Source organism: Platichthys flesus, chromosome 21 (assembly GCF_949316205.1).
Source record: "Platichthys flesus chromosome 21, fPlaFle2.1, whole genome shotgun sequence".
Lineage (NCBI taxonomy): Eukaryota > Metazoa > Chordata > Actinopteri > Pleuronectiformes > Pleuronectidae > Platichthys > Platichthys flesus.
In genome coordinates this window covers 5,355,619-5,370,662 of record NC_084965.1, presented here as the reverse complement: position 1 = coordinate 5,370,662, position 15,044 = coordinate 5,355,619, and the positions used below count along the sequence as shown (strand labels likewise).

General features: G+C 44.8%; 1 protein-coding gene across 2 annotated transcripts; it reads right to left on the bottom strand.

Moving 5' to 3' along the window:
* Positions 1-4,683: 4,683 nt before the first annotated feature.
* On the bottom strand, positions 4,684-14,901 carry mettl4 (methyltransferase 4, N6-adenosine). Of its 2 annotated transcripts, XM_062379312.1 has the most exons (8): positions 14,516-14,900; positions 13,849-13,914; positions 10,590-10,947; positions 10,283-10,352; positions 9,364-9,538; positions 9,176-9,282; positions 8,999-9,090; positions 4,684-5,018 (listed from the first exon to the last, which is right to left on the bottom strand). In XM_062379312.1, the coding sequence occupies exons 1-8, from the start codon at positions 14,732-14,734 to the stop codon at positions 4,828-4,830; spliced, it is 1,278 nt and encodes a 425-aa protein (XP_062235296.1). In that variant the 5' UTR covers positions 14,735-14,900; the 3' UTR covers positions 4,684-4,827. The 2 variants fall into 2 exon arrangements, with proteins under 2 accessions (XP_062235296.1, XP_062235297.1); XM_062379313.1 differs by lacking the exon at positions 13,849-13,914 and having other exon boundaries at positions 14,516-14,901.
* Between the last annotated feature and the right edge of the window lie 143 nt (positions 14,902-15,044).

Below are 15,044 nucleotides of genomic sequence, written 5' to 3'. Positions count from 1 at the left end.
AAGTTCAATGTCACTGTTTTAAAGTTATATGAGTGCTGACAGACGACGGATCATTCAAAGATAATCTTAACAACGACCCAAATGCCACTTCACTAAGGGATTCTTGGCTGTAATCTATATTTAACCGTAGCCTGTGGACCCTGTTTCATTTGCATTGATATATTCTTTGTTTACTTCTCTCACAGTGGAATACAGCCTGCAGCGATGCATATCCACTGTGATGCAACCTGACCCGCCACTGACACAGAAACAATATTCAGCAAGAGTGAAATAATGAGGTGTCATTTGACGCTGAGCCGACATGAGGAAGTCGTTTTTGAGTCTCTACTGAGGTTTGGCAGAGTTTTACCTTTTAAAAGGAATCGTCCTGCTCTAAAGACTGAAAGACCCAAAATAACTTTTTGACTATTACTACTCACTATTGCCAAAATCCTTCTGCACCATGTCGTGAGTGGAGAGATGCATTAATCAGCCCAAGAGCAGCAAGCGGAGTCAGGACACACATGGAAACAGAGCTGTCATGACTATTTATTCTATTCAACAAAGCCAAAAGATTTGTAAATCCAGCACAGAGTGATTTCCTGCCTGCTGCCATCCACCTGTCAGCCATGTTGACACCCAAGCTGCTAATATCCCCCAATTTATCTCTGTCTGTGACTATTCTGAAACCTTTTCATTGACTCACACTGACACGTGCCGCTCGCTGACAGACAGATCCCTACATGAGAGACATGAGGTATCCTGTGAATGAATATGGATGGAGCTGTCCATCCGCCACGTCAGGCAGATGGACAGACTGAATGGTGAGCAGGGCCCCAGCGAGAGGCCGAGACGGCAGAAGAAAGTCCGATTTGAACGAGGCTCTAATATTTTTCCAGCCGGCCCGAGGTGGGGGGGATATTTTCATTAGCGTTTTATACCCCCTCGTAAAACCGAGTGAGGAGGTGTGACGTTTGATCTATTAGCTTTGAGCGAGCAGCGAACATGAGGAGAGCGACTGTCAGAATTAGCAGATGAGGAGAGAGAGGTTTTTGTTTGCCTGACAGGGAAGAGACACAGATCTAAGCATGTTTGCATACGTGTATTTCTATGCACGATGGCACCCTGGACTCTAACACAGTGAGAAGATCAAACATGCTAAAGCTCGCAATCAGACCAGTGGCCAATTAGGAGTCTCCATTTCACCTGACGAGCTCGTCTCCGGATACAAGACGGGGCGCCACCGCATGAAGCGAAACCCACACATTGACAAGGAGGACTAATTAATGTAAATCAAAGTAAAACTGATGACACCAGATGTAAATAAATAATTAGAATGAAGCGTCTGGGATCAGTGGGAATATAATGGCAGCAAATAAAAGCACCTAGTGTCTGGTTGTTCCTCGGCCCCCTTGACGTTGTGGTGTGTGCTTGTTAGCTTTTGGTGGTCAGTGGTGTGCGGCGGGACTTCCTGTTTGTCGGGCAGTTCGGTCACCATGACTGGAATCCAAAACAATGAGCTAAAAGACACAACAAATATTTGGGCTTCGTTATTGTACACGATAAGAGGAGATATTCTCAAATATACCTCACATGCACATTGAGTACATCCTCCTCCTACAAGATAAATCACAATGACCTTTCGTCTGTAAATTGTTTTTAAGAGCATCATAAAACTTCCATTAAATTACCCTTTAAGTGTAAATAAACTTTGATCTAAGTGTTATTCCATTCACTTCAACTGGAAACAGTGTCCGTGTTCCTCTTGTGTATCTGTTACACGTTAAGTCCGGATAGTGTGGCTGTTCAGCACCAAAGGATGAAAGTGTGAGATGTGGGAGCGGCAGCGTCTCAATTTAGCTCCTTAAAACCCTCGTCACTCTTCCTCTTCTCTCCGTTTGTATATTTAATGGCAGCCAGATATATCTTGTCCCTTGGGTGACTTTGAAACATTTCACAAAATACATGGCACTACGTTAAATCAGATTATATTACCAGATTCTACATCCTCATAAATGCATTTAAGATAAGATATTCAGCGGAGCGCTTGCTTTGATTCCTCTCATCTCAAATTTAGAGGTAAATGAATCCTTTGAGAAGAAGGAATTATAATGTGAATGTGTATCAGACAGGAAATCAAAGCTCACCATATTGCCAGTATGAGGACCTGAGTGTTAAAAAAACACTTATATTAAATAAGAAGGTTTCTGTTGATGAATCAAGGAATCTGAGTCAGAGAGCATGAAGCCAGTGACTGTGACAAACCAAGAAATAAATCAGAAATTGTGAAGAAATCTGTATTTTTATCTTTTTTAATGGCCGTTTTTTTTTACTATGAAGGGAAAAAAAACAAGAATCCACTTAGTTAAAAATATCTATGGCGTTTTTTTCTTTCTTTCAGAATCCAAGCAACATACTGAAGTTGTTACCATAAACATAAGAGTTTGTGGTAATACATTTACACCTTGGGAGTTGTTCCCACGTCTGCTCGCTCAACTTCAGATTTCACATTCCCTCTGATGATGCTGACTGACGAAACTGCTAATGTGCTGCTGCTCGTTCATTGTGGTTCCCACTTTTTTAGAAGTGGAGACTGTGTGCCGAGCGCAGGCAGCGCCGGAGACCGGGCCTTGGGATTGAGACAGATGAGGAGACTCGTCATCTTCCCTCTCTCCCCCGCGTCCTCTGGGGGATCTGGCTGTGATGAGAGCCACTTTGCTGCGCGGCTGTCTCCAAACCAAAGGCTTTGTTTTGCCCCTCTGCGAGCCGGGTTGTTGACAAACCTTCTGACTATTTACAGCAACATTTTCCCAGACTCTCTCTCCTACCCAGAATTACAGGGGAAAAGTGTCTGCCTGTTTACCACGGGCAATATTGGAGATTCTCTTGTGATAGTTTACACAGTGGAGGAACTGCACAAAGCCCCTCCTCGCTGCACTTAAGCATGACTAGCAAAGCGATTGATCTGATCAAAGGGTGCCGGAGCAGCTTCTGAAGAAGTGACTCACTGAAATCTTAGTGCACTCCTGCAAAATGAGGAGTGGGCATGGTTTTTAAAGTGCCACTTAACCAGTTGTTACTTGTCAAAGTTGATTTATTAGTCAGGTGTCTGATAATACATTACCAGGATGTACTCTTTTCATTTGAAAACGCATCAACTGTGCTATGGATCTGACGGGCGTCCACACATAAAACAGCAAAACAGAGATGGTTGGAAAGTTTGATAACTGGGGCACCTCTTTTTACTCCAGACGGGCACAAGCTAATCCATCAGGCTCCTATCACATGACAAATCTCACTTTGCAATCGGTTTCCTCTGCAGACAATATTCCCTCTTACTTCTTACCACTTAGAATTAAGGTAGAAACACCAACATGTTATAAAAAACAAGATTTCATTGAGTCAACTTTTCATATCTGCGGGAACAGAAACACTGATGTGAAGTCCTGAGCCCACCTGATTGTATAGTTGAGTACATCTCCACCTCCACCTCGCTAATGACGCATTATCACTTTATTATCAGTTCAATTATGTCATAATTACATTAAGAGTAACCTTTAACCACATGTATTATGCACCTACAAGATGCTTTAGAACTTTAATAAGAATAGTTTTCTTCATTGTGATTGCACGTCCATGAAAACACAGCAAACATGAGCTGCTAATGAGTTTTGCATCCTTTTAGCGATAGTAATTTATATTTCACTAAAAAGACAATGAAAAAAGTCTTTCCTTGTTACTGTCATCAACTGTAATTAATTAAATCCATGGCAACATTATGCTTCCTGTTTCTCCTTTACCACTGTGGGACCTGACGTCATGAAGTCAAAAGTCCTGATCATTCATGAGTATGACGTTTTTGATGTTGCACAGGTGGTGGGAGGTGAGAAAAGAGAGATCAAATTAATATTCTGATCAATCTTTACTGAAACATTCCTCAACAAAGTACTTTTCTAGTTTCATCATTACCTCACGTCAGGCTCGATAAGGAGAAATGGAAGCTGCTGCATTGTGTGTGTTTTAGAGAGAGAGAGAGAGAGAGAGAGAGAGACAGAGAGAGAGAGCATGACAGGGTAATGTGTAAAAGATCCTGCTGGACTCACACTCTGTCTTCATTAGCTGTGATGTATATTGTGCTGCAGTGGCCGTAACTCATCCTCATCTGCCTTTAAGACAGAGCTATTCATCCCCACACGCTGCCACACCTCCGCTCCATCCTCTGGATACCACAGACTCATTAGGGAGGCCCTGCCTTGTCCGAGAAGACAGGCTGTGGCCTTTGCTGACAGAGAAGATGGCATCTTTCAGAGGAAACAAGGAAAATCCACAGACAAATGATCTATTGAACTAAGTGTCCTCGAGAGAGTTGTTCAAGAAAAAAGAAAAAAACATCTTTAGGCGATTCAGTATAATTCTGGTAAACATTTTGAGAATCAGCTCAAACACCATGAAATGTAAGAAAACAAAAAACACTTTGATCATCCTTAAGACACATATTGTGCCAAAGATTCCTCAAAAGGCAAATATTAAAATAAAAAAAACTCTGTTTATCTGATTGCGATTTGGGAAGTAAAAACAGAAATGCACTTTCATCTCTCCAAAGGCAGCCCTGTGGTTAACTACATAAAAAATGTACCCCAACCCAAAAAGAAATCAAAGGTCCCGAATGCATGAGGAGAAGTGCAGATCAAAAGGAAGCTGGTATATGAGCATTTTGGTGTTGAAACTTTATTAAAAACAGAGAAATACTGATGTGACAAGTTGTTTAAGATCCATCCTGAGTCCACAGTGGTGGGCCAGGGATGAAGAGGAGAGGAGGAGGAGACGGTTCACCAGGGGAGTTGGTGTCTACAGTGTGACTGTGGGTTTGTCCTCATCTTTAGGAATGTCTGCCCGATCGTCTGCGGGTGTCAGAGTGAAATAGCTTGTGTGTTGAAACTTGAGCACCTCGTTGCCCCAGCTGGTCCATCCGGGCTGCAGGCTACGAGCAAACAGCTCCAGGCACGAGGCGTCCGCTCCGACGTACCGCTTCAACACCTCTGTGGACCGTAAGAAACCAGGAAGATTCATGATAACGACTAGATTAAGTATCAGGTATACAAGTTTCAACCAATGGGTGCATGCACTGCTCTTTATCTTCTGTGTCACATTCAGTATGTACAGGCATTGTGTCATGTGAATACGCCGGTAACAATAAAAGCTATTTCAAGCGATTCTCAAGTACATACATTACGCGGACGTTGCAGGAATAATCACATCCATGAAATACTTTCTTTTAACCATTAGTCGAAGTATGGAGCAGCGTTCTTATGAGTGGGTCCCTGGTCTGACTATTTTCATACAAATTCAAGAGGCAACTTGTTTCGTGGAAAAATTACATTTATATAGAACTAAACTATGTCTGGTTGTTAGCACTGCCAGCTCACAACTTCTTTTAATTGGAAACTCAGATTTTCCATCATGGGTGGATGGATGAGCTGTATGAGCGTGTATGCGAATGTTTTCTATAAGGGACCTTGATAACATAAAGGTTCATTTGTGTATTTGACAAGTTTTAATTCCGTTGATACAGAATTTATCAGTAAATTGTTCATAAACAACACAAAAAACGCAGATCTCGAAGTGCAAACTCCACAAGAGCAATTTTACAAGAAGACAGAAAAGTGGCTTTGCAATTTATTTTTATGAGAAAGGACATGCATTCAACTAGGATGCACACAATGCAGTGACCCTGATGCGTTCAGGTGCAGGGGGGGGGGGGGGGGGGGGGGTCGCTCTTTTTGTCCACTTGGTAGTCGAGCCTTGAGCAGGACAAAAGAGGTAAAACCTCCAATTGAAAATTTGAATAAATTGAAAGTTGGGCTTGTAAAATTCCTGCAGTGCATCCAATTCATATACTATTCTTGTTACTCTGTAATAGAACAGCACCAGCGACCGTCCAGCTCCATCACACCATTGAATGTTTTTTTTCTCTCTGGACTGGAAGTGACCTTGAGTCTTTAAGTGATGATATTCCAGCAGCACACCTGACAGATACGTTTCCCTTCCTCAGCCCCGGTGTTACTCTGCCTGCTCTTGTGCACGCTCAAACCCGCCCTGACACTCGACTCAGCCAACACTCAGGGAGTTAATGAGCTCAAAAGCCTCGTCCCCTAAACCCATCCAACCTGCACAATGTGGTGTCCTGCCTCCAGCTTTCTCATCCGATGTATGTCAGGGAGACAGAGTCACCGAACGGAAAGGCCAAACATGCAGCTCTCCGACTAATTCGTCCCGAAGCGGTGACTCAGCTCTCAAAGTTGAACGGAGAATAAAAAGGTCTAATTATCCTCTTAACTCTGAAATGGGACATCGGGTGAAACCTCTGCCAAGAGAAGGCTTGTGGCAGAGGAGGGTGTTACTCGACTGTTCTCTGGACGAGTAACACAACAAGTCCTAAGTTGTCTTTTAATTGTGAAACCAAGAACTGTTGTATAACAGTTTATACAATACAGTAGAAGTACAGTATTAACTTCAGGTTATATATCATACTTTTCCTTTATATACTTCTCATTTAATTTGTACATCTCAGTATCATTTTTAGAATAAAATATCTGCAACACAACCACAGCATTAATCATAACTATTAAAGGATGTAAAGGCCACGAACTGCAGTTCAAATTTGGAGTCCCTCAGTATTAAATTCTTGGTCCCATGTTAATCTTCACATACTCTTAAAACTCGAGCCTGGAATTGTTTTCAATGGACAAGCACTGAAAACTGACTGTACACAACCTGTTCAGACGTGGTGGAGCATTTTGCACATACCAAAGTCCGATATTTCCCTGAGGATTGGTTGAGAGCAGAAAAGGAGAGAGAATGTTGGTCTTAAATTCGCTATATCAACCCTATGAGGTGATGATACATCAAAGCTTGTTCTGCTGCCCCCATGTGGCCAAGGGAGTCTGAGTTATTCTGGGGGGAAAAAGAAGCATATTATCTAACCTAATTTTGGCTTAAAGGATTACACGGATCAAATATACAACAAAGAGGGGACTGAATCAATTACTTCTTCCTCAGAGGATCCCAAAAAAGCAGATCAATATTGGGAAGTCAAAAATGCTCTACAAGCAAACCCTGGTGGGCAAGCTGCTCCCTACACCCATAAGAGCCAGAGGGATTTTGAACCATCTGACATCTGACAGTGTCACAGTCTCACACGTGTAGGAAACAAAAGACAATCGGATCATTGGAATCAGGGTTTCAAGACAAGGGGTGAAGTGAAAAACGGGGACAGGCGACCGAGAAAAAGCTTAATGCTGCGGCTTCCAATGAAACAGACTGGTGCATAGATTACAGTGATTACAGGCGCAGTCCGTTTCCCAACCCACAGACCCTGGCAGTGTGATGGAGTCATTTTTTTCATTTTTTCACAATTTCTGAAGATGCGGAAGGGGGGGCATCAAAGTGCAATACCCCCCGTGCTCTCTTTTCTCAGCTTGACCATCTGGCAAGGATGTGTTGTGTCTGTAGCGGGGTACTGGTGTCCCCTATCGCTCCATGGCAACCGAGGATGTCAGTGACAGTAGCGGGACAGAAGTGGGTCAGAGTTTATCGAGGCGGCGGTGGCGGACACGAGGGCAGTGGCGTCACACCGACCGGGCTGCCCGCTGGCTCCAAGCAGACCCAGCGAGCTGGACTCCAACACAAAGTGCGGTTTTAAAGGACGAAAGCCGGAGATGAGGATAAGAAAGTTCAGGGAGCTAAATCTTTAAGAGGTCGAGAGCCTTTGGAATTAGATGTTCTGGAATTACTAGCAGTTTCTAATCGATTGCAGGAGCGAACAGAAGAGACAAATCCCCCATCAAGCAACTAGGTGTTCATTTTCATCTCAGATATTTGATTTTATTGGCAGATCTGGGTCAAGCTCTTCTAATATTTGCCTCAGTGGAATTATCATCTACTACACTCGCAGATCTGAGCCGCACCCACTGCCGTCTGAGCTTTCTTGCCTCTCGTAGAACAACAGAAGAGGCATAGTAGAGCTGGAGATGAAACACAATTATAGCTGCTACTCATTCAAGCCGTTTGGTAGTGCAGACACAAATAAACCTTGAATCACTAGTGGAGCCGAGTGCACCTAAATAAAAATGTTGCTGGGAGGAAACCTGCTGAGAGCCTTTGCACTGAGCGAAGAATCACATATGGCTACCGCACACACATCTGTTTACTGATCCACTTACTCTCCACGGTATCACAGCTCCACAACAGAATCTTTATGTTGCAAATCAATGCATTTCAACAATAACCCGTCCAAAGTGTCAGGCGAAGGCTTTTCTGTGCTCCTGAAAGGGCATCGGCCGACACTAGCTGTGTTTTTCACTCTCCGTACTGCACAATAAATTGCATTCCCCGGAGAGGGGGGGAAATGACGTCAAGCCTCGCTTGTTCACAGTCCCTGCATATTCATCGTCAAGGTCTTACGTTGATTCCAAGTAGCAGAGTCCGCTTTGGACGCTCATCTTGCCACAACACCAGGATAATGGCAAACAGAAGGAATTGGACATATCTGAGCAGCAGGAGTTCAAGCTCTGACAAATCCAACCTGTCACACAGTTATTATGGATAGAGTAGAGACCCCTCTCTCCTACAACATCTGGTCGTCTAATAAGGTTCTCAAAAGGAAATTCAAACTTTCTGCAGAAAGCACATCAGATGTTTTTTGACTTATATAACAAGATAAATCAGTACTTTTCACTTGAGTCTGTTCATTCCTCAAACAAAAGCATATCGCCTTCATAATTTTGACCATTTCGAATTTTAAACTGGAAGAAAATCAAGATGGTGCATTTTAAAAACCTGAGTGACTGACTCTGCCTTAAAACCATTGATTTGCACGTGTGGTAGCAGGCTGTAGTGGGATTTAGAGCTCATCACTGAAGCTGCACAGTGAGATAACGATCAGTGATGTTGCAGCATTGCCCTCTGGTGGCACAGTAGAACATTACTGTAGTGATAGATGCAGTGGAAGAAATGGCACCTGAGAGTGAGGGCTTCTGGGAGTGGAGAGCTGACGGGACGCTGACAATCAAACGCGAGTCTTCTACAGGAACCTCTGACGTCTCCGAGGAGCTGAAAGTGGTCAAACCGATATTATTAAGAGACATTAAGGGTTATCCTACTATAACTGTTAATAAAACTGACAGAGGGAACTCACCTCGGGGAGTGACCGGCAGAGGGGCGGTATCGGCCCAGAATCAGCACTTCATACGGCTTCTTGTGCGGTGAATCCAGCGGAAACACAAACTGTCCAGATGTGGTCACCTGAAGGAAAAGAGCGACCCCTTTAAAACCTCTGGAATCCCAGCAACAGGTGGACAGCTGAATCTGTCCATCTATCCGTACCTTGACCCAGAGCCATTGGGCCATGACCTCTAACCCCCAGTGTGGATACAGCTCCTCCCGGACGAAGCGCAGGTGGCTGGGCCGGTTTGTGACCCAGGTGACCACCAAACAGTTCGTAGACGCCAGTAAAGGGATGGGGAGACGTTTCAGCTGGGATGAGGGGAGAGAGCTGTATCTGCAGCGGGAAAAAACAGGATTACATTAGATAAGATAGCAAACGGATTCATCATATCCTTCACCACTTCAACATGACTCTTAACAAGTCTCTATTTAATGAATTACTGATCTATTGGACTAATTTAAAAGGTCTGTCCGGGTGCCTCCATGTTTCCAAATATAAATCTGACCCTAGCTCTCAAGGTGAACAAGGAAACTAAATTGAACTTAAATGAACGCTATTTTAACTGCTTTGCCTCTAGAGACACCGGCAGATTAAAATGTGCACAACTTTGAGGAAATGGCTCAATATCTTTGGTGGATTAGAACAAAATCTCCAAAATAATCATGGTGCTTAGTTGTGACTTTAGTGATCCCCTAACATTTGCCCTTGCTGTGAAAATCATTTTCAAATATAAGGGATTTTATAAGGGTTAGGGTTGAAATTTGCTGCACTTTCATCAGCTCAAATATTTGCCTGTTACTTTGTGTCATGAGCAACTGTCTGCAAAACATTTCCGTTAATAAACAAATGTTGACTTGTTAACACACCAAGCTAACAGATAATAGAATATACTTGGCGGCACAGCTTCAATGTTCTGTAGTATAACAGAGTACACTGTTGTATTGAATTGAACGTTTCCTCCTCCATCACTTTCAGAACTGATTCTTTCGCTGTGTTAACGTGTGAATTTGATTCCTGGAGATAAATCAGGTGTTTGATCTGATCGTCCTTTCTGCTTCACTCCTTCAGTCAGATTACCTGCGGCTCCTTTTCACAGACTTGTTTTCCCAAGGTGGATCCATGACGATTAAGTCAAACTTTCTTCCATCTGTGTGAGACACAAGCAGCTTTTTAAAAAAATAAATAAAGAGAACAACAGAATATGGTGTCACTCGTGATGATAGGAACCACAGAGTGAAACTTGTATTGAATTGAGGGAGGGGTGGACATGTTTGTGCCACACTGGCTTCTACCCCTCATTTAAATGATTTTACCACAAGCATGCAGTGACTTCAGCTGGAAGGCATTTAGTTTTTCTCAGAACTGTCTCTGAAGTCGTACTCACAGTGGACCAGCGGTTGTATTCGTGTGAAGTCAGACAGCAGGAAGGATGCGTGCGGCGGTATCACGTACTCCTCTCCCATCAGCGTAACCACCGTGGCCCCGTCCGCCCTATTCTCCGTCACCCGAGAGAACAAGTCCACATGTGACGTGCAGCCACCGTCAGTGACCAGTGCCTGGACATGTTCCTGCTCCTCCTCGTCCACCAGAGGTAGCTCTTTAGCCATTTCACAAAGGGCGGCCAGCCTGCACTCCTGGACAGGAAGTGGCTCTTTAACGGTGTCAGTGGCTCCGTTCTGAAAACCAAGGGATCGGGAAGAATCCAGCAAGGACTTGGTTCCCTCGGAGACGATGGACCTGATCTGCATCGGAACACAATATACAATATATGGATCACTGCTACAGCACCATCAGCAAGGCTTATCATGCAGTCTCCCGCGCTGCCCTGGGTCTGTCCGACCACGCTCTCATTCACCTGATCCCGGCTTACAGACAGAAACTCAAGATTTCTAAACCTGCTGTGCTGAGATCAAAGAACTGGAGCAGCAGAGAAGCTGTGGAGGAGCTGCGTGACTGCCTTGAAAACACAGACTGGGACATTTTTAGAACTGCCACTTACAGCCTGGACGAATATACAGATGCTGTGACGTCCTACATCAGCTTCTGTGAAGACCGATGTATTCCAACACGCACCAGGGTGTGTTATAACAACGACAAGCCCTGGTTCACAGCAAAACTCAAACAGCTTCGTTTGGAGAAAGAGGTGGCCTTCAAGAGTGGGGACATGGATAGGTTCAGACTAATTAAATACTCGTTTGGCAAGGAGATTAAGGAGGCCAAACGACTGTATTCAAAGAAGCTGGAACAACAGTTTGCAGCCAACGACTCCTCGTCAGTCTGGAAAGGCCTTCGGGTGATCACCGGCTGCAAGACCAAATCCCCCCACTCTGTGGAAGACTTGAGACTTGCCAACGATCTGAATGACTTTTATTGTAGATTCGATAGACCCTCTCAAACCCCCCCCGCATCTATCACACCTCTTCTCCCCAGCCTGGACAAAGACACTAGCCCCCCCCACAAAATGGCCCCAGACTGCCCCATCACCTCCATCCCCCCCTTCACACCTCTCTCAATTCAGGAGAGAGATGTAAATAAGCTCCTGAAGAAACTGAACCCCCGCAAGGCAGCTGGACCAGACGCTGTCTCCCCCTCTACACTGAGGCACTGTGCGGATCAGCTTTCTCCATTGTTCACGGACATTTTCAACACCTCACTGGCTGAATGTGTTGTACCCGCCTGCCTGAAAACATCCACCATCATCCCCGTTCCCAAGAAGCAGAGGATCACAGGCCTTAATGACTACAGACCAGTCGCCCTGACCTCTGTAGTAATGAAGACCTTCGAGCGACTCGTGCTGACCCACCTCAAAACTATAACCAACCACCTCCTCGACCCGCTGCAGTTTGCCTACAGAGCCAACAGGTCCGTAGACGATGCAGTCAACATGGGACTCCACTTCATCCTCCAGCACCTCGACTCCCCCAGCACCTACGCCAGGATCTTGTTTGTGGACTTCAGCTCCGCATTCAACACCATCTCTCCAGCTCTTCTCCGGGACAAGCTGACCCAGCTGAGCGTGCCTGACCCCACCTGCAGGTGGATCACCAACTTCCTGACCGACAGGAAGCAGCGCGTGAGGCTGGGGAAGCTTGTCTCTGACACCCGGACCATCAGCACTGGAGCCCCTCAAGGTTGTGTGCTCTCTCCTCTCCTCTTCTCCCTCTACACCAACAACTGCACCTCCAGCCATCCCTCTGTCAAACTCCTGAAGTTTGCCGACGACACCACCCTTATTGGATTAATTTCCAATGGGGACGAGGCCGCCTACAGAGAGGAAGTTAACAGCCTGGCTTCCTGGTGCAGCCAGAACCACCTGGAGCTGAACGCTTCAAAAACTGTAGAGATGGTGGCAGACTTCAGGAGGAGCCCAGCCCAAACCGCCCCCCTCACCATGTGCGACTCCCCAGTTAAAACAGTGGAGTCATTCAGATTCCTGGGGACGATCATAGCACAGGACCTGAGGTGGACGGAGAACATCACCTCCATCACCAAGAAGGCCCAGCAGAGGATGTTCTTCCTGCGGCAACTGAGGAAATTCAGCATGCCGCGGAAAGTGATGGTTGAGTTCTACACAGCCATCATTGAGTCCATCCTCACCTCATCCATCACCGTTTGGTTCGCTGCCTCCACTGCCAAGGACAAGGGCAGACTGCAGCGGATCATTCGGTCAGCTGAGAAGGTCATCGGCTGTGACCTGCCGGCTCTCCTAGACCTGTTCCACTCCAGGACCAGAAAGAGAGCAGGCAAGATCATCGCTGATCCTTCCCATCCCGGTCACCACCTGTTCCAGAGACTTCCATCTGGGAAAAGGTTCCGGGCCGTCAGGACTAAAACCTCGCGTCACCTGAACAGCTTTTTCCCCATGGCAGTGGGGCTCACAAACAAGCCCCCCCCATCACACTGACTCTGCTGACCCCCCCCCCCCCCCACCCTCGCACATAATTTATAACACTACATTATTGGCACTACCACCAATCTTTGCACCTTAAAACCGCACACAACACATTTACTGTATATATTATTTTTTCGATATTGTTGTTTTTTATATTGATGTTTATATTGCTCTATATTGTTGTTTTTATATTGTTGTTTGTAAAGTGCACCAACCACACCAAGGCAATTTCCTGTATGTGAAAATATACAAGGCAATAAAAAGAATTCTGATTCTGATTCTGATTCTGATAGATATGATTCAGTTTGGGTGGTGAGAAACTGAAAAAACAGTATATATTATATATATAAAATCAAGATTTTAAAGTTTTTGCTAGGGGGTGTTTGAAAAGCATGAAATTAAACTCAGAGTCTTGTACTTATATGCAGGCCTTGGGTATTTGATTAATTTGGTTTACTTTATATTTCTACTATGCAACATCTAGGGGCAAATATTGCATAATATCGCAGCGTTCATGAAACAGATGCTGCCTTCAATAAACTGGAACCCTATAAACTGTTGCACAATGGACCCGGCAGCCTACATTACCCAGAGTGCAACTGCTCACAGCTCAGTTGGAGCTTTACATAGAAACATAACCTGTACTGAAAAGTTGGATTTTCTCAAGGAAAGTTATTCTACTGGTAGCTGCTTCATTTCGAAGAGGACACGTGCAGCTCGGACTTCATTTAAAGCACGAGAGGCGACCTACCTTCTCGTGGAAGATTTGTGAATCAATTTCCCCCTGGTTGAGTTCGCTGTGTTTTCTTTTTCTTTTCTGTAAATGAAAATGTGTTTACACAGAGGAATGGGAAGAACAAGAAAAGAGCAATAAATTAATTTCTTCTTTACTGAAAAATAATCTAATATAACAATACTGTAATATGCTAATCAACAAAATGCTACAGTATGATTATAAATCACTGCACCTTAGTACAGCACGTAACCAACCACTTTTTGATCCTTCTACTTGTATATATTGTTGTTTTATGTCCGATGCACCAACCACACCAAGTCAACTTCCTGTATGTGTAAAATATACACTATATATAATTATATATAAATTAAAAAGAATTCTGGTTCTGATTCTTACTATTTCGAAATTAATTGGTATAATTGTTATTGTTATACTGAGACGTGGTTGGATTTCCTATTGGGACAAGTTCTTTAAAACTTTGTGACACTCTCTGTGGGAAAAGGTGGCCCCCCCAAAATTTCAAATTGCCCCCCCCTCCCCCCCGAATCTCAGCAGCCTACATCCGGCCCTGTTATACTCAGGTGGCCATGGTAAGCTGAACTGGGATCACATTCTTAACTCGATCACTTTCCAGGTCTGATGTAAGGTCATGTTGTGGGTTCACGACCATCAGCCATTTTACCTTCGCTGGTTTGTTTGCTTTCTGCAACACCTCCACTTGTCCCCCGTCCACAGCCGGGGCCTCGTGGCTCCTGCACATCTGGAACCACTGGCCCTTAAAACGACACTGCACGTGACTCCGTTGTCCATCTTTCCAGCGGAGGCATCGCGTGAACCCCTGGTCGATGAGGGAGCGTGAGTCCAACACGCAGCCGTGTTCGCTCTGCACCAGTACGGACATGGAGAAGCTGCTCGGTTCCACTAACAACGCCCCGGTGTCTCATGCAGCTGGATCTGCCCCGCCTCCACCTCTACTGCCCCCGGTTTCATTTCAACAGAGATGTCCCTGAATGACTCGAGATCTCGGAATCGATTCCGAAAGTAAACAGACTCTCGCGTGTATTTGCGCAAAGAGAGATTTATGACGTTGGTCCCTAACGGACTTCCGTAGAAAGCTTGCTGCGTTCAAGTAAACCTCGTAAAACTGATGATCGGCTTTAGTAACAATCCAATTTGGGAGTGTTGATGCTTTTCTCCAACACCTTCTGTCA